The sequence below is a fragment of the Pelodiscus sinensis genome, chromosome 6, assembly GCF_052426305.1.
Source record: "Pelodiscus sinensis isolate ZL-2025 chromosome 6, ASM5242630v1, whole genome shotgun sequence".
NCBI classification, from domain to species: Eukaryota; Metazoa; Chordata; order Testudines; family Trionychidae; genus Pelodiscus; species Pelodiscus sinensis.
The window spans coordinates 111094999-111120913 of record NC_143057.1 but is presented as its reverse complement, the minus strand read 5'-3'; the positions used below and the strand labels follow the sequence as shown (position 1 = coordinate 111120913).

The 25915-nt window shown below is 42.7% G+C and overlaps 1 protein-coding gene across 12 annotated transcripts in view; it reads left to right on the top strand.

Moving 5' to 3' along the window:
* The window catches only part of NEDD4L (NEDD4 like E3 ubiquitin protein ligase), a 299735-nt gene that overhangs the window by 199954 nt on the left and 73866 nt on the right, over positions 1–25915 (top strand). For all 12 annotated transcript variants that reach the window (XM_006116556.5, XM_006116558.5, XM_006116559.5 and 9 more), the window contains 4 exons: positions 3984–4034; positions 12987–13048; positions 13161–13263; positions 18445–18611. In XM_006116556.5, coding sequence (XP_006116618.1) covers positions 3984–4034; positions 12987–13048; positions 13161–13263; positions 18445–18611 — 383 coding nt within the window. The remainder of the gene's footprint in view (positions 1–3983; positions 4035–12986; positions 13049–13160; positions 13264–18444; positions 18612–25915) is intronic.

The following is a 25915-nucleotide window of genomic DNA, read 5'->3' as shown; positions in this document are numbered from 1 at the left end:
CCTCCTGGTCCGCAGACCAGGGGGATGGGGGGGGGGGGGGGGCAAAGCAGAGCCAAGCCTCGGAGCGCGTGGGCAGCGGACAGCCCTGTCCGCTGCCCACGTGTTCCGCCGCTTTGCTTCCTCTCCCTGGTCTGCTGGAGACCAGGGAGAGGAACGCCCCGTTCGTAACTGCGGATCCGACGTAAGTCGGATCCGCGTAACTCGGGGACTGCCTGTATACGTAAGATACCAAAAAAACATAAGTGACTTTGTTATGGGCTTTTGGTTTTTTTTTTTAAAGCACAGTGACTGGGATAGTAGCAGGTTTAAAAAAATCTGAATTTAGAGATGTCATTTTGTGTACAATACAGTAAAGCTAACCATGTATTTTGGAGGATGAACTGGCTCTGGGGACGAGTTATAAGACAATAAAATCTGGCACTCAGGTAATCAGTTTTCATCTGTCAAATAAGGCCTATTATTCTATGATTCTATGAAGGTCATTTTGCTTATTTCTGAACCTAATTCTCTGTGCTATCCAGTTGTGAAATACACTTTGTGCTGATGCAGTGTATTTTATGTGAAGATATATTTTGTTCTTTAAAGATCAGTTGCCCTTGTTTTGCATTTTTAACACTAAAATGCATTTTAACACTAAAACGAATTGCATTCATATTGGTGAGCACTGCCATTGACATTATTATGCATGAAAGTTGATGGGACTACGTCTGCTGGAAAACACCTTCCAGTCTATAGGTGCTATAAGAAGCATATAGGTGTTTTTTTTTCCTTGTTCAGCTATCAGTTGCAAGTGTCCTCTGGTAAAGCATTTTATTTGTTATAGGCCATCATTATGCCAGTGAAAACACAGAGGTGCTTGGTTTTTCAGCCATCTTTGTACTAAATGCTGTACAGCAGTTTCTTAACCTATTTTTTAATAAAGTACCCCTTTAAAAAAATAAGTACCCCCACTACCTACAGTTTTCAGACGCACACCGTTTTTTTTCTACCATTGCAATACATTTGTTTAAACAACTTAATTGTAGCTGGGCGGGCAATGAAATGTTTGGGTGTAAAAAGTACAAAAATAATAAAATGCTGTAAAACTTAAAAAAAAATTCATTTTTCTCCACATTTTAGTTGTGTTGATGTACCCCCCAGACTTCTGTCAAGTACTCGTCAGGGTACTTGTACCACTGGTTGAGAAACTCTGCTGTACAGCATAATTAGAACGATATGTGCCACATCCCCAATGAGTTTAGTGTTTCATTTTAGACATAACATCACTCACGGCAGTTGAATGAAAAGATGCCCATGATTTGAAGATGTTTATTTTTTAAGATTAAAATATTGTTTTATGTTTGTATGTAATAATAGTGAGGTATGTGAAGAAAGAATTCAGTACAGTGAAACCTGCACTATCCAGAACTTAAGTATCTGGAAAACTGTAGAAACCAGCAAATTTCTGACACAGGGAAAAGCCAAAAAAAAAAAAAAAAGGAAAGAAAGAAAGAAAGAAACTAGCTCTTTAAGTGCCAGGCTGCTCCTCAAATGAGCTTGCAGCATGTACCTGGGAGAGGGGAGAACAGCACCCAGAAGCAAGCAGCAAGCATCTCGGCTACCCCGTGCAGCTCCTGGTTCCCCCCCAGCAGGTCAGCCCCCCACGGCATCACCGCCTTCTGTCCCCTGGCTTCTACCCCCCACCAGGCCACATCCCATCCCCTCCCTCCAGCTTGTGCTCCTCACCCCCCAGTAGGCCACATCCCAGCCCCAGGATGGTTCCCGTGGGGCCCCTCCCCCATAGGCCCCGTACAGCTCCCACCCCCCTTCCCCAGATAACCAGAATTTTTAGGTTACCGGCACGCCCTAATCCCCAGGCGTGACCGATAACACAGGTTTTGCTGTACTGCAAGCATGAGGGTAAAGTATTTTCAGGTGTTCAATACAAGGGCCCTAAAAAATAAATCACCTTGTTCCATTGTTGACTTAATAAATCAGCTGTAAAGACTTGCAAGATTCTTGTTAGAAACTGCAAGGGATTCACAATAAATCATTCACTCCAGGTAAAGGGAAAGCCTGCCTTGAAATAGGGCTCAACCAGAATTTAAATTCAGAACCCCTTGTATTGTGTGTGAATTTTAATCAATAATGAGCCCATGTCTCTGCATAGATATTTGGATGATCTGAAAAGTACATTTGGAGCCTGAGGCTGCTGGCGCCATCGATAAAATGCATTTGATAGGGCTGCTCCCTCTGCTGTAGAGCAGTGCTGTTTCATGCGAGCCACTAACAAATTGCAGCTTAGTTATCTTAATAGGGATGCTACATTTCATTTAATCAACTAATTGATGGATTTTCCATCAACTAGTCGATTAGTCAATAAGCAGGGAGCTGCAGCGGGGTTAGATCCTGACCCTGGAAGCTAACCCCACTGCAGCTCTGCCTTTTATATGTATTAAGAGCCAATAGGCTACAGCACAGCAAGGGGACCCGGCATGCGCCAGGCCACCTGATTCCTGGCTTGTGCCGGGTCCCCCTGCTGTGTACCAGCCTTAAATGTAAAAAGGCCTCTTGGAGCGATCCAGGATACAGCTGTCCCAGCTCACGCTGTGGTCCCCGCCACTGCTTGCCAGCCTTGTAAATGTATTAAGAGATAGCAGTCACAGCATCTGGGGCTGGACAGGAGCCAGGAATCCGCTGGTTCCTGGCTCGCGTCTAGCCCCACTACCCCCCTGCCTCCCCTATCCCCCATGGAGACAGTGTTGGGGGGAGCTGGCTTTAAAGAAGCAGCAAGGGGGCTGGAAGTGACTAGTAGAGGGACTAGTCGCTTACATCCCTATTAGTAAGGGCAGACTTTACCTGTGAAGCACTGTGTAAGATTGTTTTCACATCATGTTTATATAACTTAACTGTATCTGTTTAGAAACTAAAATAGTTAAAGCTCTCCAACATCCTTGGCTTGTTCTGTGCAACAGAAATAAGCTGTGCTGATATTAATACCTAAGTACTGGTTATTCTGCATTCATATGTTTTAAATATATCCCTTTTAAATGAATGTAAAGCTGTGTGTTCATCAGCATGCAATGTGGGTCATCAAAGAGGGGGATGGAAAGATTAACCAAGAGGCTCCAGGTAGGATGAATCACTGCATAAAGTAAAAATGTAATAGCAATTGAAAACACCCTGTTACCTTAAAAATATATAGTTGAAGAGGAGCAGCACCTTATATGTGAGGTGAGGTGCTTTACAGTAAATAAGAGGTTGTGAAATTTTGAAGTGAACCTGCCTGCGTGGTAACTTAATTTTAGCTTTTAAATGTTTGTTCAGTATGCCTAATGCCAGGAAACCCAGTGGAACACCTGGGGTTGTACTTGTAAGAATTTTTGATATGTTGCAGTGACAGCAGGTTTTTAAAGGAAACAAGTAAAATTTTGTTAATACTGCAGATAAATACAGTGGCCTCAGAGCCATTTGGAGGAACATAATAGAAATGTACTAAAAACTTTGCTGAAGTTAACCATACCTTCCGAGTAGGGAGGTTTGGTGTGGTGGGGATAGAATCCAGATACAGTAAAAGATTAGTACAGGCAGTCCCCGGGTTACATGGATCCGACTTAGATCGGATCCCTACTTACAAACGGGGTGAGGCAACCCCGCACTAGCTGCTTCCCCCCAGCAGACCAGGGAGACGCGGAGCGGCTTTTCTCAGCGGACACCTCAGCTTGAGAATAAAGGACTAAGGGAAGTGAGGTGTGGGAGAATAAAACTAGCTCTGGAGAAATGTTTGGCTAGAGTTTCCCCTACAATATGTACCAGTTCCGACTTGCATACAAATTCAACTTAAGAACAAACCTACAGTCCCTATTTTGTACGTAACCCGGGGACTGCCTGTACAGTGTTGTCTAAGGCTCAGTTGTGACCTGACTTCTGTTTGCCCTTGTTCCCCTTCTGTTGGTTTAAAATGTACTAATAAGCAAACATTTTTTCCTTTGTTTTATTTACAGACTAGAGACGACTTCCTGGGTCAAGTAGACGTGCCCCTTAATCATCTACCGGTAAGAGATGTTTATATGCTTACACGTAATGGATCTCAAATTGAATAGGAGCCAACAATGTGGTGCAGCTGTGAAAAAGGCTCATATCATTCTGGGATGTATTAACAGGAGTGTCGTGTAAGACATGGGATGTAATCATTCCGTTCTGCTTGGCTCTCGTAAGGCCTCAGGTGGAGTACTGTTTTGGATGCCACATTATAAAAAAGTTCTGGAGAAATGAGAGTCTAGAAGATAACCTGGCTTAGAAAACCTGATCTATCAGGATAAGTTAAAAAAAACTGGATCTGTTTAGTCTTGAGAAGAAAACCGGTGTGGAAAGAGCTGATTAATCTTCAGAGATGTTAAAAACAGTTGTGATCAATTATTCTCTATGTCCATAGAAGATAGGACAAGAAGCAATGGGTTAAGCTGCTGTAAGGGAAATTGAAGTTAGAATCAGGAAAAAGCTTTCTAACTTTAAGAATAGTTAAATACTAGAAAATGTTACAAGTGAGGAAGCTTGTAGAACCCCATAACTGGAAGTGATTAAGAACTGACTGGACAAACACCTGTTAGTGAGGTTTTAGGTTTACTTGGCCCTGTCTCAGCTGGGAGGATGGACTACATCAGTGGTTCTCACTTTTCTGTAGATGACCCCTTTCACATAACAAGCCTCTGAGTATGATCCCTCCCTTAACTTGAAAAAAACCCCCACCTTTTAAAATAGATTTAACACCAGGATAAATGCTGGGGAGGCAAAACAGCATTTTGGGCTGGAGGCTGACAGCTTGCAACCTCCCATGTAATAACATCATGATACCCTCAGGGGTCCTGAGCCCAGGTTGAAGAACCCTTGGACTAGATAAACTTTTGAGGTTCCTTCCAGCTCTTCATTTCTATGATTCTGTTTACTCTGCTTTGTCTGTGTCTTGTGTGAGAAACTTTTACATAAATGTAATAGACTTTTTTTTTCTATAGAAGGAGTAATTCCTTCTCTTTCCAGCTTAATTGCTGCAGCAGCAACATTAATTGCTGTCAGGAGAGAGTGCAGCAGAACATAAAGAAAAGTTCAGTGGCCCCGCAACTCATAGCAGCTTGGAGAGGTTTTCTTTTCTGGGCCTAGAGACAGGGTAGCTAGAAACTCTTCAGAATATCACCCATTCCATTTCCATTCATTCTCCCTTCGTTCTGCCCCAGTTATTCTGTGTCAAATGGTGGCTAGTCCATAGTCTGGTCCTTGCTCTCTTAACTACAGGTTGGACCTCCCTGGTCTGGCTCTGGCACCCTCAGGATCTGACCAATCACGAACAAGGGAATTTGCCGCACCAGAGGAGATCTCCCTGCTACTGGCTCCCCAGGCCACTTTCCCTTCCTGCTGCTTGGGACCAGCTCCCACTGGGCTGCCAAGCTGCTGCAGCCCCAAACTGCCGTAGCCCCAACCCCACTATTGGGGCTGCCGTGACTGCCACATCTTAACCCCTACTACTGGGGTCTCTGTGGGTAGGTGTGCTACCAGGACTCCAGTTCCAGGCCCAGCCCCACTGGGCTCTCAGCTGCCAGCCCTCTTGCCACTGGGGTTCCCAGCCAGTACTCCCTGGTCCAGTAACACCCATGGTTCTGCTGGACCCATGGATATTGCCAGAGGAGGGAGTCCTGGTTTTGGGAGGTCCAATCTGTACTGTAATGTCCCTCTAATTATCCTATGGCCTCTTTTCACACTGTCACCTCTTCTGTTATAAACAATTTTCCTTCCTGTGAGCCAAGCAAACTGTCTCCTCCAAACCTGCCCTTAAAAATCCCTATTTTTACTTTGCTTTCCATTCCACCCCAACTCCACCATTCCTAGGCTTGTGTTCAATCCTATAATTATGTGTGTTGTCTGTGTCTAAGATCGTATACCGTTTGGGGCATGAGCTGTATTCCTCTATGCCTGGAAAATGCCTAGCATGTTTTGAGCACTACTTCAGTCCTAGTAAGAGCAGTAGCCACATGTTGCGGGATGACAACAGAGCTGTGTTAAGGGAAGTTAAAATGGTTCCAGTGCAGCTGAGCATATAAAAGCCCTGTTTGTTTTTGATTGTTTTTTCTTAACTTTTTTTCTTTATCTAGATCAAACGAGAGGAGAGGCTTTCTAGAGATAGGGCTGCAGTGAGATGGACTAGTAGTGGGTGTCTCCTTGGGAATGCACTGACACATTCAGGAGAGTTGGGCTTCTGTCAGTTATGGGAAGATCTGTTTGCAGATAGCGCACTGGGAATGCAGTGAAATTAACTGGGATTGAGAGAGATGTTCCCTATAACTTTTTCCATCAGTGTACAGAATAATTTTTTTACGTACACTGAATGTGTGAATGTGCACTACCAGTAGAAACAAAAAAACCTAGTTGTGGGTGCTCTGCTAATCAGCTGGGCGGAATCTGAATCTCTACTAAGTGGCCCCACACGCACACAGCTTACAAGGAATACTGATTGGAATCCTCAAGGATTTGGGGAGGTTCTGTGGGGACACAGGTCTGGTGGTGCAGTCAGATTCAGAAGAGTTGCCATCTCTGTAGCTGGGGTTAAAGTCGGATTTGATGGGATCTGGAGTTTCTCTGGGGCAGGGGGTACAGTATCAACTGGAAGGTGGGAAGGTTGCAAAAATATAATTCTGCGGTATGTTGGCAGGAGCATTGTAAGCAAGACACAAGAAGAAATTCTTCCATTATACTTGGCACTGATAAGACCTTAGCTGTGGTATTGTGCCCATTTCTAGGTACCACTTTGGAAAAGATGTGAACAAGCTGGAGAAAGTCAAGAGGGCCACAGCAAAAAATGAGTAAAGGTCTAGAAAACATGGCCTGTGAGGAAAGATTGGTGGGGGAGAGGGGGAGATTTCTTTAGTCTGGAGAAGAGAAGACCGTGTGAGGACATGAGTCTTCAAATACAAAAAAGTTTGTAATAAAGAGGATGATGATAAATTGTTCTCCTTAATCCCTTGGAACAGGACAAGAAGCAACAAGGGATATTTAGGTTAGATGTTAGGAGAAACTTCCAAGCTGTAATCATAATTCAGCACTGGGACAAATTGTCCTGGGATGTTGTGGAATCCCCATCATTGGAGATTTTTAAGAGTAGGATAGACAAACACCTATCTGGGATGTATTAGAACAGATCTCAGATCCTTCCTCAGTGTAGGGGACTGCACTAGATGACCTATTGAGGTCTATTTTAGTTCTATTTTTCTATGATGCTGTGACCCTGTTTTAAAAATTTTGAATAATTATTCAGTCTGTACTAGCTGGGTGATTTAAAATGTTCTCAGTAAACCACCCATAGCTTTTAATATACAGTATAGCAATGTGGTGTTTACTATATTTCTGTAGTGGAGTGTAGTTTAGGGATGTTGGCTATCAGGTAATTGAATAGTTGAGTAACCACATGTATTCTTAGCTGTTACTCAACTATTCTATAGTCCCTGGGGGCGGGGCTGGCAGCCAGTGCTCTCAGGCCCCACTCTTGGGTAGCCCCCTGCCATTCCAGCATGAGATGACAGGCGGGAGCCAGTTTTAAGAACCAGCTCTCCTTGTGGACTGGCTGCCTGCAGCTCCACACTGCTACCATTGATAGAGAGACAGCAGCACAGGGTGGCAGCAGCCCATCTGTGGGGGATCCAAGCTCCCCACAGTCAGAGGCTGCCGGGGGGAAAGCTGCCGCAAAGCATGTGAGTTGAACACAGGCAGTCCCCGGGTTACGTACAAGATAGGGACTGTAGGTTTGTTCTTAAGTTGAATCTGTATGTAAGTCGGAACTGGCGTCCAGATTCAGCTGCTGCTGAAACTGATCAGTTTCAACAGCGGCTGAATCTGGATGCCACTTCTGACTTACATACAGATTCAACGTAAGAAGCCCAGGCATCCCCAAGTCAGCTGCTGGTCAGTTTCAGCAGCGGCTGACTTGGGGATGCCTGGGGCAGAGCAGCTGGGGTGCTGCTGGGTTGGTCCAGTAGCGCCGCCGCTCCTCGGCGCTACTGGACCAACCCAGCAGCACCCAAGCTGCTCTGCCCCAGGCATCCTGATTCAGCCGCTGCTGAAACTGACCAGCAGTGGCTGAATCAGGACGCCTGGGGCAGAGCAGCTAGGGTGCTGCCGGGTTGGTCCAGTAGCGCCCAGAGCGGCGCTACAGGACGAACCCGGCAGCACCCCAGCTGCTGTACCACAGGCGTTGGGAGCAAAGCCGCGGAGCATGGGGGCAACGGGACAGCCCAGACGCGCCGTGGCTGTCCTGCTGCCCTCGGGCTCCGGGGCTTTGCTCTGCTTCGCTCCCTGTCCCCCCTGGTCTGCAGACCAGGAGGACGGGGAGCAAAGCGGCGGAACACGCGGGCAGCAGACAGCCCAGACGCGTCTGGGCTGTCTGCTGCCCGCGTACTCCGCCGCTTTGCTTCCTCTCCCTGGTCTGCTGGAGACCAGGGAGAGGGCCCCGTTTGTAATTGCGGATCCCACATAAGTCGGATCCGCGTAACTCGGGGACTGCCTGTATAAGTATTTTGGGAAGCTGCTGTATTTTTGACAGCTTGACAGCTTTTAAATACATCTCTAAGCTACTCTAGTCTTGCACACAGTAACAGTTTTGGAGTGACAAGGGAATGAATTATTTAAAAATTTATTTTGTAGTTGGAGTCATTCCAGTTGGATCAGTATATGACTGCCTACTTATTGTCATTTAATGGTCCCAAAAATCCAGATTTTCATCAGTAAATATTTGTTTCCAAAACAAATTTTCTGTAATATTTTTTACACCTTTTTGTGGATATTCTACCACCCGTTAATTTCCTATTGAAAATTGACTAAAAGCGAAAAGGTAAAAATTTGAAAGCATCGGGCACAGAAAGCTTGGATTCCACCAAAAAAATTTTCTGCATAAATAAAAGTTTTTATAAATAAATCCTGCCTCAAGTTTCAGTAGACTTTCTATTCATTAATGTCTGTAAATAAAGCAAAATAATTCTGTGTTTTCTACTTTAAAAGATGTGTGACTCATAAAATAATGTTTAATTTTTTGGTTGCAATCTTAACGTTATTTGAAAAACTTTTTGGATTAAATAAATACTATATAACTTAACCTTGTATTACTTTACATCATATATGAGAGTATAGTTTTCACTTGTTTTATATTGTATTGTATCAATGTAGTATTACTGCATTGAAGCCTAATATTTACATGATGATAGAAATAATAGCTATTAGGTATTTCTTCTATTTGGACAAAGCAGAACTAATTCCTATGCTATGTATTATAGGAATGGCATCTGATAATATTTTTTAGTATTCATATTCAGCAGAAGTGGGGGGATTGTGTGTTTTCCATCTGAGATTTTGCATGATATTGATTCCAAGTTCATCATTTCTTAAAGGTGGGGTCTGCTTGAGTCATAACACTGTTACTGGCTGGTTGTAAATTTAATAGTTGGCAGAGTACAGTATAAGTTATAAAGTTGCTGTATGATCATATATTTGATAAGAAGAATGATAGCACTTTTACACCCAGTAGCACATGTACTTTGAAGTGTACGTGAAGACTGCCATGTATACAATCGTAGATACAGTAAAACTCCATTAGTCTGGCATCCAGTGCTCCGGGACTCCTCATGGTCCGGCACCATCAGGAACCAGGAAGTGCTGGGGCAGCCAGACAGGCTTTCCCCATTCAGCTGCTTCTGAAACTGACCAGCAGCTGAATCGGGGAAGCCGGGAGCAGAGCAGCTGGGGTGCTGCCGAGTTGGTCCTGTAGTGCTGCCCCTCGGGGCTGCGGGACCAACCCGGCAGCACCCCAGCAGCTCTTGGGGACGCCTGGGGCAGAGCAGCTGGAGTGCTGCCGGGTTGGTCCAGCAGCGCCAAAGGACTGCGCTGCGGGACCAACCCGGCAGGACCCCAGCTGCTCTGCCCCAGGGGTCCCCGATTTAGCCACTGCTGAAACAGCTGCTCTGCCCGGGGCTTCCTGGAATCAGCCACTGATCTGTTTCAGCAGTGGCTGAATCAGGGACCCCTGGGGCAGAGCAGCTGTGGTCCTGCCGGGTTGGTCCCGCAGCGCCGTCCTTTGGCGCTGCGGGACTAACCCGGTAGCACTCCAGCTGCTCTGCCCCAGGCGTCCCCAAGAGCAGCTGGGGTGCTGCCGGGTTGGTGCCGTAGCACTGCCCCTCGGCGCTGCGGGACCAACCCGGCAGCACTCCAGCTGCTGCAGCTGCAGAGCCGAACTATCGTAAGGGGGGGGGCTATGAGGGGTTTGGAGTGGCATCCCCTCCCACCCCACTCCAGACCCCTCATAGCCCCCCCTTCTGATAGTCCGGCATATCTGATAATCCGGCACCCCCTGGGTCCTAAAGGTGCCGGATTATCGGAAGTTTACTGTAATTAGATTTAGAAGAGACTTCAGGAGATCATCTAGTCTAATCCAACCAACTAAATCATTTCAGCCAGTGCTTCGTCAGGTCTGGCCTCAAAAACTTGTAAGGATGTAGAATTCATCACCTCCCTACGCAACCCCTTCCAGTACTTTACCAATAGTACTTCCACTTCCTAGTGAAATAGTTTTTTTCTAGTATCCAACCTCAGCCGCACCCCTCCTGCAACTTGGGGCCATTCTTTTTTGAATGGTTATCTGTAATTTAGATGTGATACGTTACATATCATAGTGGTGGGGTGTAACGGCATATAGGATATTATACAGCACATAAGATGTGGACAATCAGATATTTTAAATTCATTTTAGTAGCATTAATTTAGCTAAATTTATATGAAAAATACAAAGCAAGAACTGGCAATTGGGTAAGTTAGTTTGAAGAGGCATTAATTGCTCCCAGTTGTCTCAGTAAGAGTAAGAAAGATGTTTCAATACAATATTCCCCTGTACGTAGCTAAGATTCCAAACTTTGTAATTATGAGTTAACCGCTTTAGGGACGTGAAAGTGTAACCATTATACAGTTAACTGATGAGCCGAGGCTCATCAGTTAACCTTCATGGTTACACACAAGCTCCCAGTACACGCAGGCAGCTGGCTTAAAAGCTGACTCCCCATGCACACCGGGGAGTTGCTTCCCCCTGCACCTTCCCCACTGCTGCCTCTGTATGAGAGGCAGCAATGCAGGGGGAGATGGGAACTGACTACTCCCTGCCTTCCCCCCTGTAATCCTGTAACCGTTGGAAAGTTTCATTGGTTACAGTTACTTAAATACATTTTAACATCCCTAAATCCACATGCCTCGTAAGGTACGGTAGTAATTTGATGGTAAAGGAACCAAATAAAGTCCCCCGCCCTTTTTTTGAGAGAGAGAGAGTTGAAATAATGATAAAATGTTTTCTCCAATACTTTTCATTAATCCAAGAATTATAGTAAAGTTAAAGTTCTTTGATTTAGTTTTCATTCTGTCTGTTCTGTTGACTTGTTTGGCAAGTCTCTGGACTTCTTTGGACTTCAGCTTTGCTATCTACAAGATTAAGCTAATAAAGCAGAGTTTTGGATGTATTTGTTTTCTGTATCCCACTCAGAGCGGTAAAATAATTATAGAAGTGAAGAGTGATGAATCTCATCCTTGTATATTTTCTGTGATCCTGTCATCTTAACTTTTTCTTCTTTAAAAGAAGGAAATGTGTCTCTTGTAGGAAGTCAATGGAAACAAGATGCAGGAAGTTACTTTCAGAAAAGGACTTTTCAGCTGAACAAACTACATGATATAGGTTGAACCTCTATAGTGCGGCACTCTCTGGTCTGGCAACATTCATGGTCAACAGTGATTTTAGTTAGCCGGATGTCCAGTTATCATGTGTGTAGCAAAGCTTCCTGTCGTCCCAAGAAGTTTATTTATAGCCACCCATCCTGGCTCTGTGTTGTGTGCTGCTATTTACCTCTACTTTACCCATAAATGTCTTTTAAGATCTCAATGAGCAGTGCAAGTGCTGGTAATGCTGCTACACAATATTGATCCACTGTTGTCTGGCAAATTCCCTGGTTTAGTGCCAGTCAGGTCCTAAGTATACCAGAGTGGGGCAATTCAACCTGTAGTTTAATTATAAACCCTGAAAGAATTTGTGTGCTGATGTTTTTAATCTGAGTATTGAGCAGTAACTTTTTTTTGCAAGGCCAACGCATACCCATCTGTGAATTTACAGTAATTTGGAAAGGAGGATGGCTAGTGCTCCAGTGTTTCAAATTGGGAAGGAGAATAAGTGTGCCTGGGTCTACTTTAAAGGCTTATGGTTCTATAACAACCATGGACAAATCAGTTGAGCCCAAGTTTTCAGAACAATCAGTTAATGGGGAATGCACAGGAACAATGAGTTTTTTGGTTCTCATTTGGCTTTCAGTTTTTGAATGTTACAGTTCATATTCCCAAGCTTTCCCACAATCCTAAAGGCTACAATTTTGGGAGTTGAGGAGGGCTGTTTAAGGAAGGATGAGAGTCTCATGTAAGCAAAAGACTTCAAGAGCAACAGCTTTAAGAAACAGCCAGTGGGTACTTGATGTTACTTACCTGCCTCTGGTTGGGAGATTTAGCTTTTATTGTGATGGGCAGTGAAATCCTGAAATAAAAGCTAATTTTATAGCTGAATAATATTTAATTAAATTTCAAGGGGTAAGAAATGTTATTCATACATTCGGGTATCTCCTTCTGTCTGAAATGACAGTGCGCTATAATTTTCAAACATTATTCTTGGATAGCTAGAACAAGTTATGGTGAGTTGGTTTAGGCAACATTTTTTCTTTCTCCTTTCACTGATTTGTAAATATTGCAATAGTGAACAATGGACTGTTGATGTTCATAGCGACATCTAGTGGACCTGTTATTCAATAATATGAAACACAAATATCACCTACTGGTAGAAAAATGTTTCCTTTTGATTTCATTTACTTAACCATTTTTACAAAGTGTTTCTAGCAAACCCTTATAGCAAATATAGTGAGTATTTATGTATTCAATTTATTTTTTAACAACTTTAGACAGAAGACCCAACCATGGAACGGCCATACACTTTTAAGGATTTCCTTCTCAGACCAAGAAGGTGAGGGGATTTGAATCCTAATAAAATTCTGATTAACTTAAGAAATTATATTTTATTTTTAAAAGAATACTGCCTCATAAATCTCCTCACTTAATACTATCTTGTTCTTTAGCCACAAATCTCGGGTGAAGGGTTTCTTGAGATTGAAAATGGCCTATATGCCAAAGAATGGAGGACAAGAAGAAGAAAGTAGTGATCAAAGGGAGGAATCTGAGGTAAGAAATTTCACTTATTTCCCTTACTATTTCCTCCCTGTTCCGTACTATAACCATTTTAAAGCTTTTGGGTTCATTAAAGTCCAGGTGTTATTCTCAATGCAGTGACATCCTGTATTCCATGGAGGAAGAGCAAATGATGATTTTTTTTTAAAAAAAATTGACTAAAGGAATTATTGCTGTGTACTGGTTTATTTAGCCTCCTCTCCCTTCATCATGTGCCATTTCAAGTCAAGGCTCCTATTGTATGTTTTGCTGCCATCAGAAAATTTATTTCTTTTAAGATTCCTTGCTCCAAAGAACCTAGTAGAGATCTTACATTTTGATTAACCAGATAATTGAGTAGTTGATGGAATTTCCATTGACTACTTAATTAGTCGTTGGGGGGGGAGCTCGTTATCCCCCTGCACCACTCCCTTTGAAATGTACAAGACCTGCCCACAGTTCCCTCTGCCTCTCTCTTTTTTGAAATGTACAAGAGCCACCCATGGCTCTTGTATATTTCAAAAGAAGAAACGCAGGGGGAACCCGTGCCACCAGGGAGCAAACCAGACCTCACTGGCAGGGGTTCCCCTCTTGTGCCGCTTCCTTTGAAATGTACAAGAGCCGCTGGTGGCTTTTGTACATTACAAAGGGAGAGGAGCAGCAGTGGGACCAGCATGAACAGTACTGTTTCAATCCCCACTTTCACTGTTTTCCCCGCTGCCCCCTACCTCCTTTGCCCCCCACGGAGACAGGCCGGAGGGGGGAGGGAAATCGGCTTCTAAGGCAGCTCCCCCCCAGCATCAATTTGTGCTTCCCCCAGCCCTCCCTTGCTGCCTCTCTCTGATAGAGGAAGCAAGGCGGGGGAAAGTGACTGTTAGAGTTCCTACTCGACTACCTGATAAGCATTGGCTTATTGGGTAGTTAACTAGTCACTTACATCCCTAGAACTTACTTAATTATAAGATTTTTGTCTTGATAGGTTTCATTTGGCCAATCTCAGCTTCTGTTTTGGTCTTTTATAACCTGGCAGTTTTTCTTCCTTGAATGCTTGCAACATGTGAGTGAGCCCTCTCTTACACACATATTGAGTCTCCTTTTCAGGGAAAGGTCTGACTCCCTCCGTCCAGTGTAGCCATTGGGAGATGGGTGGCACAGTTTGTGGCTTGGGCTAGCTGTGCAGGTTTATACCCAGAAGGCCTAGCCAGGTGAAGACTCACATGATTAGTCCTCCTTATTGACAAGACGTACTAGTCGGCTATCCCTTAACCCTTCCCTCCTCCAAAAACCAAAGTAATCCCTCTTCTGCACTGAATTTTCATTCACTGCCATTTGTTTATTTTTACTAGGTCCAATTTTATGCCAACCCCTTGAATTAATTTTTTTATTTGTTTTCCACTAAAAAAGGCCATATTTTCACACTGAGAGCAAGCATGTTTTTGTTGTATCATAGAAGTGTTAACCTTTCTATTACAAACTATTTTTAAATGATCTTACTATGTTGTCTTTGGGTTTAATTCTTTTTCATTCTTTCCTTCAATTCTCTTGCCTTTCCTTCTTAAGAGTGTGTATCCTTACCTCTCTTTGTTAGGCTGTTGGTTCCCTTGCTCTAATTTTGTCCCTTTTTTTAAATATTAGTTACCTTCATAAGTAAATTTAAAAGGATTAATAAATGATTAATTGCTGCTGTATGAGTTATGTCTGTACATGTGCATGGATAAAAGATATCAGTAGAATGGGCAATATGGGTGTGTCTACACAGCAAAGTTATTTCAGAATAATGTTCATTATTCTGAAATAACTATGCAGGCGTCTACACAGCAATTCCGTTGCTTTGAAATAATTTCAAAATAACGGATGGCTTATTCTGACTTCTGTAAACCTCATTGTACAAAGAATAACGCCTGTTTCGAAATAAGGCATGTGTAGATGCTCCACTTCTGCTATTTCGAAAGAGCCCCCTCACCAAGGCCATAAGTTATTCCTTTCTAAATCGAGAATGAATGGTTAATCAATTGTTAGAGACTAATGATTAATAGGTTTCTTAGGCATGACTTATAGGATATGTCTACACTGCACAGTTATTTCGGAATAAATTATTCCGGAATAGTTTTTCCTTATTTTGAAATAACACATCTACATTAGGGAAGCCTGCCTCGGACTAATTTTGAGGCTTTCCTGCAGTGTAGACATGTTATTTCAAAATAAGGAATAACTATTCCGGAATAGTTCATTCCGAAATAACTGTGCAGTGTAGACATAGCCTATAAGTCATGCTTAAGAAACCTATTAATCATTAGTCTCTAAAAATTGATTAACCATTATTCCAGCCTTTTCTAGTGTATTATCCCTTCGTAAACTATTTCTTAATGGAACCCTATGAAGTAGAGTTATACTACTTCTCAACATCTATTTCCTTGTTCCTCTCATTTTTCCTGGTACAATGTGTTCTCACACTCCTTCGCATTCTTATTCGTCGTACTCCATTGCTCTGTTTTTTATACTGCTTTCCCATTCTCTCTCACTTTTTCACTCTTCTTCTATTACAGTGGTTTCCAGCTGTTTTTACACTGAGAACTGGCAAACCCATTCACAAACTTTGGCAGACTGGCAACATTTTATTAGCACATTCATTATGCAAATTATGAATATGCAAACGAATTGTTACTGGTCTGCCAAAAGCCCCAGCACCCAGAGCTGCTGCAAACAATCAGCTTCAGTTCCACCAGCTCCCCACCCCTTAGAGCTCCTTCCTCCACACCAGACCTCCCCTATGTTAGCCTCTGTTTCCAGGGCCCCTGGCTGCCGTAGAGGGACATATTACAGGGCCACACAGCTTTCATCCTGGCCACCAGAGGAGCAGCTGCCACAGCCATGAGGCTCTGGCCCCAGCCATTGGAGGAGTGGCCATATGGCTCTGGCTCTGGCAGCCAGCAGTTCGTGTACTGCTTGTCTATTGAATCCTTTTACCCCTTTCCTTTTCTGGAATCTGAGCATCATTGTACTTGGTTCAGTCAAGATCTTTACCTAATGTAAAGTGCATTCGAAAAAGAGAACTATGTTAGGATGCATAAAAAAGGGGATGGGGAATAGTACTGGAAACTAGGGATGTAAAATCCTAAATAATCAATTAACTGGTTAAACATTAGGTTAATCTAATGTTAAAAATGGTTAACCAACTAAGCAGAATTACGAGTGGGAGACTGCTCCAGCCCAGCTGGAGTGGGTTCCCACCCCGGCCTTGTAGGACTGTCCCTCGACTGTCAGTTGTGCAGGACTGGATGCCGGCCCCACATGGGGGCTTGACAGGTCTGGAGCTAGGGATGTAAGCGACTAGTCGACTCTCAGATAAGCATAAGCTTTATTGGATAGTTGCGTAGTCCCTTGACTAGACGTTTCTCCTCCTAGCTGTCTTGCTGCCTCTAATGACGACTTTGGAGTAATTTTCGCACTTTGTGGCCCAATGCACATTTAATTATTTATACACCGTGAGAGAGCCTTGCATCAAATATCGTGTGGTTCAATGATTAGGGCACATACGGGAGAAATGGAAAACCCTAGTTCAAATCCTTATTTCCTCTCAGGCCATTTCTCTCTTCCACTCCCCAGACCATTTTATGTGAATTCAGGCATGCAAAGATAGAGCACTACCACATTAGGCCCTGGAGGATAGGCCAAGGAATGCGTGTTTTGAAGATACTGTTGTGGCTTACATGTGAGCTAAGAGCTTGGGCACCTCGAGAGAGGAAGCTGCATGCATGCTTACTAGTAGAAACTTAGTCACCTGGGAGGCTTTGATGCTGGAAACTCAGACACCTACCTAAAAATGCAGAGTAGGGGCACAACTGTGTAGGCTTTCGGGATCTCCATGGTTCTGAAAAGTTGATTTTTAGATGTCTAAAGTGGCAGTTAGGTACCTGAATCCTTCTGTGGAACTAGCCCCATCTTCCCAGCCAAAATATGCTTTTATATCTCTTTACTTCATGAAGTGGATCTCCTTCTGGCTCTCACAGGATCCCGATACTACAGGACTCTAAGGGTACATCTACACTCCACGCTTATTTTGAAATAAGTTATTCTGAAATAGTTATTCTGAAGTAGCTTATTTTGAAATAGCACATGTACACTGAAGGGAAGCCTCAAAATTAGTCCAAGGCAGGCTTTCCTAATGGGGATGTGCATCTTGATTTAGAGCCGGAGGAGACACTGGGGAGGAATAACTTAGAAGAGCCTGGGTGAGGGGCTATTTCGAAATAGCAGCAGTAGAATGTCTACACACGTCTTATTTCGAAAGAGCTATTTTGGAATAGGCATTATTTCTCGTGAAATGAGGTTCACGGAAGTTGGAATAAGCAGTCTGTTGTTTCAAAATTATTTTGAAATAACAGAATGGCTGTGTAGACGCTCGCATTATTTCAAAATAATGCTAGTTACCTTGAAATAACGTTGCAGCGTAGACGAACCCTGAATCTGAAGTGTCAGAAGGTGAGCGTCATCAACTCCAGTAGAAGTGAATAGGAGTGGAGTGCTCTTAGGCCTCATTTAGCAAAATTTTTAAGTGCCAGCATAACTGCACATGTGCAACTGGGAGTAAAAGTTGCATGCTAATGGTAAGAGGAGGTTTTTGGGTTCAAACGGTGATAGAATTTGGTGTATAGAATCTTGTACTGAGAATGAAGCACGATCAAAAAGAGCCCAAAATGAGAGCTAGTGATACAAGTGCAGGGCGCCATGCTAGGAGATGTTATTCTAGGATAGAGGCCTAAAAAAAAAAAAAGTAATTTATTAAAGGGATAGGGAAGGGACAAACAATACAATATATGTTTTAATAAATTTTAACTTCCCAGCTTATCCCCTGCTTGGACAATTAGCTGGGCTAATTTCTGTTGAAAAATAAACTTATTGTAACGCCGTGATTGTTACACCTGTAGCGTCGTACAAAGTACTTGCTAACGTTGAAGTTGCATTAAGATAGTTTGAATAAATCCTATGAACTGAAAAGCTTATACTGACTTTCTTTTGTTTGCCAAGATATGAGATAATGTTGTGTAACAGTGGGGACAGGTTTTTGTCCCATTCTTAATTTTAATTCTTAATGCATCACTTCAGAAATGTTTAAATAGTAGAGAGCCCCCTAATTCACAGCATTTAACTTTTTTTGTTTAACTTAAATATTATAATTCTTATTTTATCCCTAAGCGTGCATGGGAGGTAGTTGATTCCAATGACTCATCATCTCATCATCAAGAGGAGTTACCGCCTCCTCCACTGCCTCCTGGATGGGAAGAAAAAGTGGACAATCTGGGTCGTACTTACTATGTCAACCACAACAACAGGACGACTCAGTGGCACCGACCAAGTTTAATGTAAGTATTGGAGCAGGACAGTAAACTGATGGGACGTGCAGTTTACGAGTACGGATGAAACTTCTATCCTACAGGTATTATTTTTATGATACAATGGATATCCCAAGCAGTAGGCTAAACAAATCTTAAAATGAGACCTGAAGACATTTAGGAAGTATGTTCATTTGTTGTTTTTTTACAATGACAGGTTTGTTGTAAATTTTGATGTTATCAGGTAATATAATCTTATCTGTGTGTGTGCATGTTCATAAAACACTCTTGATAGTTGACAAGTAAAGGCTGATGTCGTTCTCTCGGGAAACACAATTGTACTTCTTTAAAAAGTGGAATTCTCTTTAAAAAAAAAAAAAAAAAAAACTTGTAGCTAATGAAACACATACCTAGACCATTTTACTATTCTAGACAAATCTGGAGTTAATCAGAGTTTTAATATGAGGCCATTTTGAAGCATATACAAAATCTTAAACTCTTCAGCAGGTGTTGATTGCCACAAGAACGTGGGCTCAGGAAAAAGAGGAATTTCTATATGTAATAGACCCAGTTTGAAACGAGGTGATTCCTTGAACACATAGGGCCTGATCCAGAATTCATAGAAATCAGTGGATGTCTTTCTAGTGACTGCAGTGGATGCTGGATCTAACTCAGAGACCATGTCCTCTGTATGTTGTAGGGATGTAAATGGTTAACCCGTTAACCAGTAAGCCTCCCCCTTAATGAGTGAGGCTTACCAGTTCAGGTTAATAGGTAGGGGCTGGAGCAGCTCTCTGCCCTGGAGCAGCCCTGCTCCCCCACCATAGGTTACACACTGGCTTTTCAGAAGCAGGACCAGCAGGGTTTGCTGGCCGTGCTCCCAAGGAGCCAGCTACAGAGCCCACAGCACAGCTTCCCCATATATAAGCTTTGTACTGCAGAGCCCTCAACGTGTAACTGCTAGGGTTTTCAGTGGTTACCAGATGTTCAGATGGTTACATCTTTTAATGACTCTTTACATCCCTAAAAGCGACAAGGGGTCCTGTGGCACCTTATAGACCAACAGATGTATTGGAGCATAAGCTTTCGTGGGCAAAGACTCACTTTGTCAGATGCATGCTTTCAGGTCTTTGCCCACGAAAGCTTATGCTCCAATACATCTGTTGGTCTATAAGGTGCCACAGGACTCCTTGTCGCTTTTGCAAATCCAGACTAACACGGCTACCCCTCTGATACTTTACATCCCTAATTTGTTGCTGAATGCCCTCAGCTCTTATTGGCTTTAGTGGACGTTAAGGATGTTCAGCATGACTGGACACATGGAAAGTGCTTATTACAAATATAGTATCCAATCCTGGCATGGGCTCACCTAAGTCACAGAAGTTAGACCACCTAGGTTAACAAAGCAGAGGGTAATTTAGTTGAGCTTTCCATATACATGTTTTCTCTACAATAGAATTAATCCTAGAATCATAAGGCTAGAAGGGACCTTGAGAGGTCATCTAGTACAGTCCTCTGCACTCATGGAAGGCTAAGTATTGCCTAGTCTATCCCTGACAGGCATTTGTCTAACCTGCTCTTAAAAATCTCCATGCTTGAAGATTCAACAAACTCCCTAGGCGTAATTGAACAGAACTGGTTGTTGTTTGTTTTGCTGCTTCTGGATGCTGGTTTGTTTCCCAACTGGTCAAAAAGAGGGAAGTGTTTTTTGTTTGCTTGTTTTTTACCCAGCCCAGAAAGTTTTTATAAAGGCAAGCAGATTTTCATTTTCATTGAACCTCGCTGTCAGAAGGTCTGTTTTTTTGTAATTAGTTACCGTATATTTCCACAGTAACCATTCAACCTATATCTCTGCTCAACATTTCTCATCATAATTTGCGTGTATATGACATTCCCCATGCAACTCAGTCACACATATGAAATATGCTCACATTAAAGGGCGGAATCTGACATGTACTAAAGTTGGAAGAGCTTTGGGGAAATCAACAGAAGGAAACAATGAAGCCAGCCTTAGGGAAGTTCTCTGGCTTGCCAGGTTAGATATTTACAGCAGCTTTGCTAAAACTGAAGGTCAGACAGTCACCTCAAAAGCCTATTTTATTCAATAGGATGACATCTCTTCTGAAAAACGTTTGTTGAGATCTTGAAGTAAAGAAGTGCTCTTTAGGTTACCAATCGATAGGAATATTCAAACTGCTATCTTATTTCTGTAATGTTCAGTTTTTCCCTTATTATAGATAGCATTTGAATTTGAGAGTCTAGCTTCATTACTGATGCATTTAGTGATCACTGTAGATTAATCCTAATAGTAAATTATAGATTTTTCTTAAAGGTGTTACAACATTTCAAGTCACGGACTTATAGTATGAAGCTTTCAGTGTTTTTATGTGTTGACAGCTTTTCTTGAAGCTCAGATATTATTTTGCAGTTGTGTTAACTATTGCAAGAATAAAGGGGTCACAAAAGGTATTGGGAGCTTTATGGTTATTGGAAAATGCATTATACAAAGAGATGTCTCCTTATGTGGGTTCAGGAGCTCACAGGTTTTCTTCACGTGCGGTCTTGGTGTCAAGATTTCCATTGTAGGCAAGTTATTTGTGTTTCCATATGCATATATAAAAAGTTTGAATATTATGTACATATATTCTAACTATATACCCTTATAATAGTTAACACAAATTGATCAACAAGGCTATTAGGAACATATTGCAGGTTATTGGGAGGTCTTATACAACAGACTTGTTCAGATTACAGGCAGTCCCCGACTTACGCGGATCCGACTTACGTCGGATCCGCACTTACGAACGGGGCTTTCTCGCCCCGGAGGTCGGGGCGAGAAAGCCCCGTTCGTAAGCTGCTCCGGTGCCCCTGGTCTGCTGGAGACCGTCTCCAGCAGACCAGGGGCACCGGGCGGGTTCCTGCACTTCTGAGGCTTTGCCAGAGCAAAGCCTCAGAGGCGCGGGACCCCCCCGCGGCTGCGGCTTCAGTCCGGGAGCCGGTGGTCTGCTGGGGGGGGGGGGCGCGCAGCTAGTGTGCTCCCCCCCTCCCCCCCAGCAGACCAGGCTTTTGTTTTGGACTCTGGGGCAGAGCAGCTGGGGCGCTGCCGATGGGTCCTGCAGCGCCCGCTCTGGGCACTACTGGACCAACCCGGCAGCACCCCAGCTGCTCTGCCCCAGGCGTCCCCAAGTCAGCTTCTGCTGAAACTGACCAGCGCTGACTACAGGAAGCCCCAGGCGGAGTTGCTCTGCCCCGGGCTTCCTGGAATCAGCTGCTGATCAGTTTCAGCAGCAGCTGACTTGGGGACGCCTGGGGTTCTTAAGTTGATTCTGTATGTAAGTCAGAACTGGCGGTCAGTTTCAGCAGTGTCTGAATCTGGACGCCAGTTCCGACTTACATACAGATTCAACTTAAGAACAAACCTACAGTCCCTATCTTGTACGTAACCCGGGGACTGCCTGTATTTATTTGATAAGAGCATGCTTACAATAACAAGAATTGTAAAAGAGAAGAGAAATCTTCAGCATACCTATTAAGTTTAAATGAATCACTTTGCTAAGAGATTCTAATTTACATCAAGCTGTGTAATGTGTGTAATCTTTTCATACTGGTGGCCAAGGGTCTTTTGTGTTTTTAAATCTACATTTTTCATTATCACAAAATATGATAGACTTAAATTTAAATGCCATCCATCATTGAGTAAGATAAAATCATACATCTACATTTATTTTGCTCTTTAACATGTAAACTACTCCTTTTCCACAATAAGATAATTATTAAAGTAACATCTTTTGAATGTTAGTTTATATTTATTTTCATAATTATGTAAAGCCATGTTGTCTACATAACTTAAAACCCTACTGTTTATTTTAAGTTGCCTTAGACTTTAGATATGAATATTTTTATGCAAACGGTGACGCACAGATTATATATTTATTAAAAATAATAGTTTCAATAATGAATAATTATACCCTTTTATTCAATTCATTTTGCATTGCTTTAAAAACCAACTAATGTAATGGAATTTTGGATGTGTTATACTGAATGTTGGGACTGTACTCAGTTGTCTAACAGTGGAATTGTCAGACAAACATGTTTTCATTTTTTGAGTACAGGTTTGGCTGATAGAGCCAATTGGGTAGATGTAATGTATGAAGGTTTTTTTAAGGCATTGGCTTTAGCACTGCACAAAAAGCTAATTAAAAATTAGCACAATACATTCTCAATAAGAATGGAGACGGCACAGAAGAAAGTCACAAAAAGTATTGAAGCAAAATACAGGACTATGTAGCACTTTAAAGACTAACAAGATCTAATAAACCATCTTGTTAGTCTTTAAAGTGCTATATAGTCCTGTATTTTGCTTCAGCTACACCACAGTAACACAGCTACATTTCTATCACAAAAATTATTGGCAATCTGGAGAAAATGTCTGAGTGAGAGACTTAAAGAGCCTAATCTGTTTAGCTTATCAAAAAGATTGATTGATTGCAGCATATAGGGATCTTCATGGGGAGAAAATACTGGGCTTTAAAGTGCTCTTTATTCTTGAGAAGAAAGATAAATAATAGGAATGAAGGGCTGGTAGCTCAAGGAAGGGAGACAAATTTAAATTGGAAATGTAGCCACAAATCTTTATAATGGGTGATTAATCAGTGGAAAAGGGAAGCAGTGGATTCTTCCTCTCTTGATAGCTTTCATATCAAGAGTGGATGCCTTTCTGGAAGTTGTGCTTTATAATGGCTCCTTCTGGCCTTAAGCTCTTAAATCTATACAACAGAAGTAGGAAACATAGGGGCTTATGTGATTTCCAGTAGTATCCTCTCACTCACAGGTTAGTATTTCAAACACACCCTACTTGGATAATGAGGAAATGTGGTAATGAGAGTTTCAGGGTGTGGTTCTATGTGGCTCTTGAGACTGTAAATTGTAGCTGTTGAAGGTCATTGTTAGAACTGATAGAAATGTAGCCGTGTTAGTCTGGGGTAGTTGAAGCAAAATGCAGGACAATGTAGCACTTTAAAGACTAACAAGATGGTTTATTAGATGATGAGCTTTCGTGGGCCAGACCCACTTCCTCAGATCAAATAGTGGAAGAAAATAGTCACAACCATATATACCAAAGGATACAATTTAAAAAAATGAACAAATATGAAAAGGACAAATCACATTGCAGAACAGGAGGGGGATGCAGGTGCGGGGGGGGGGGGGGGAGGAAGGAAGGTAAGTGTCTGTGAATTGATGATATTAGAGGTAGGGAGAGTGGGATGTTTGTGAGTTAATGGTATTAGAGGTGATAATTGGGGAAGCTATCTTGGTAATGGGTGAGATAGTTCAAGTGTTTGTTCATTCCTTTTTGGAGAGTGTCGAATTTTAACATGTCATTCATGTTAAAATTCGACACTTTCCAACAAGGACTTAACAAACACTTGAACTATCTCACCCATTACCAAGATAGCTTCCCCAATTATCACCTCTAATACCATTAACTCACAAACATCCCACTCTCCCTACCTCTAATATCATCAATTCACAGACACTTACCTTCCTTCCTTCCCCCCCCCCCCCGCACCTGCATCCCCCTCCTGTTCTGCAATGTGATTTGTCCTTTTCATATTTGTTCATTTTTTTAAATTGTATCCTTTGGTATATATGGTTGTGACTATTTTCTTCCACTATTTGATCTGAGGAAGTGGGTCTGGCCCACGAAAGCTCATCATCTAATAAACCATCTTGTTAGTCTTTAAAGTGCTACATTGTCCTGCATTTTGCTTCATTGTTAGAACTGTGATTGTGTTAAGAAAAACCTTTGAGGGCTGCAATTTCAAGCCATCAGGGCCATAAATGCAGCTCCCCGTTACTCCCAACATGCTCCCTGCCCCAGAGGTGTAGCAACTGGCTCTTGTGGGTCTGTGCCTGCTTGGGATTCCCTCATTCTAATGGGATCTCCAGAAGGGGAATTGTAGGTGGCTTTCACTCCCAACTACTTGCATTTCCCTTTTGGGGATTCCCCTGCAAGGGAATTACTATCTGACACTGAGCCAAAATACATTTCCTTTGTCCCCCTCTCTGCAGACCCTGGCTCAGGTAGCATGTTGAGAGTGGGGAGAAACTGCTAGAGTTCAATGTGATTAAATTACTTAATTTCTACTTCATGCAAAGGGGGCTGAGCAAGCAAGAAATCTACCCCAAAGTATTGATTGTGGCTTTTTGACCTTCCTGAAAGAACATTTAGTCTTCTACCAGTGTGAAATAAATTGTTGGTCTGAGGCCAGTTCTTTCTGAGGAGGCTTCCATATCACAAAATCTCTCAATAAATTACCCTCTTTTATTGGCAGTCTCAATCAGAGAACTATGATTGACTTAAGCAGAGAGATGGAAGTTGTCTCCCCCCTCTTGTGATGGTTTCTCTTAGGTCAGGAAATAGTGCCCAATGGTGAGATACCCACCACATTACCTGAAATAAGTATGCCTACAACTAAAGGCCCATTTCTTCAACCAAGGGGGTAGACCCATTTGACCCAGGCCACAAAATGAAGCAACAAATGGAAAAAGAAGAAATGGGAGTGAGATCCGAAATTTAGAAAATCAAGGTACTAGAAGGAGATGCTGAGCAGAGAACCCCAGGCAGGGTCACAGACGTGTTGTTGGACATTACCTAGAGGAATTCGCCCGGAAACATGGTCAGACAAGGAACTGGAAATAAGCAGTGCAGTCTCAGACGTTCTAGGAGGTGGCCTTATGACTATGATGGGCTACCTGCACCATTCAAGAATCTCAGCAGAGCGTGAAGGGGGATGGTGTATACCAGGCCCTTGTCTGCTCCCCCGGGGGGAGGCTTAGGACACCTGCAGAGATTCAGTACAGCACCCGCCAGAAGAACTCTGGGATTGTCTTTTGGAGGCTGGCTAGGTCCCAAGAGAAGGGATTCTGGGTGTTGAACTGATGCCAGAGCATGAGCAGAAGTAGTTGGTTGGTCATGAGTGCCCACAATGGCCAATTGGAATATTCACTTGTGGGCTGCTCTCCCTGTTTTTATATATATGTGTGTATATATATGTATATATATAATTTCAGTTTCTAATGTTGTTGTCCAAGTAGCTGCAGTGAATACTCAAATCTATTATTCTATGTTTTAATTACACAGAAATCTTATGATTGACTTCTGGTTTTATTTGCTCAGGGCTAAGTGTTGCTCTGTTTAAATATACTTTGACAGAGGTCTGAGAAGAATCTTATGTGTCTTTTTAATGACTTATAGATGGACAGAGGATCTGGATTTACAATGGGGAAAATGTGTTAATTTAGCATTAATAGCTTCCCTGTTCTCCTCTCTC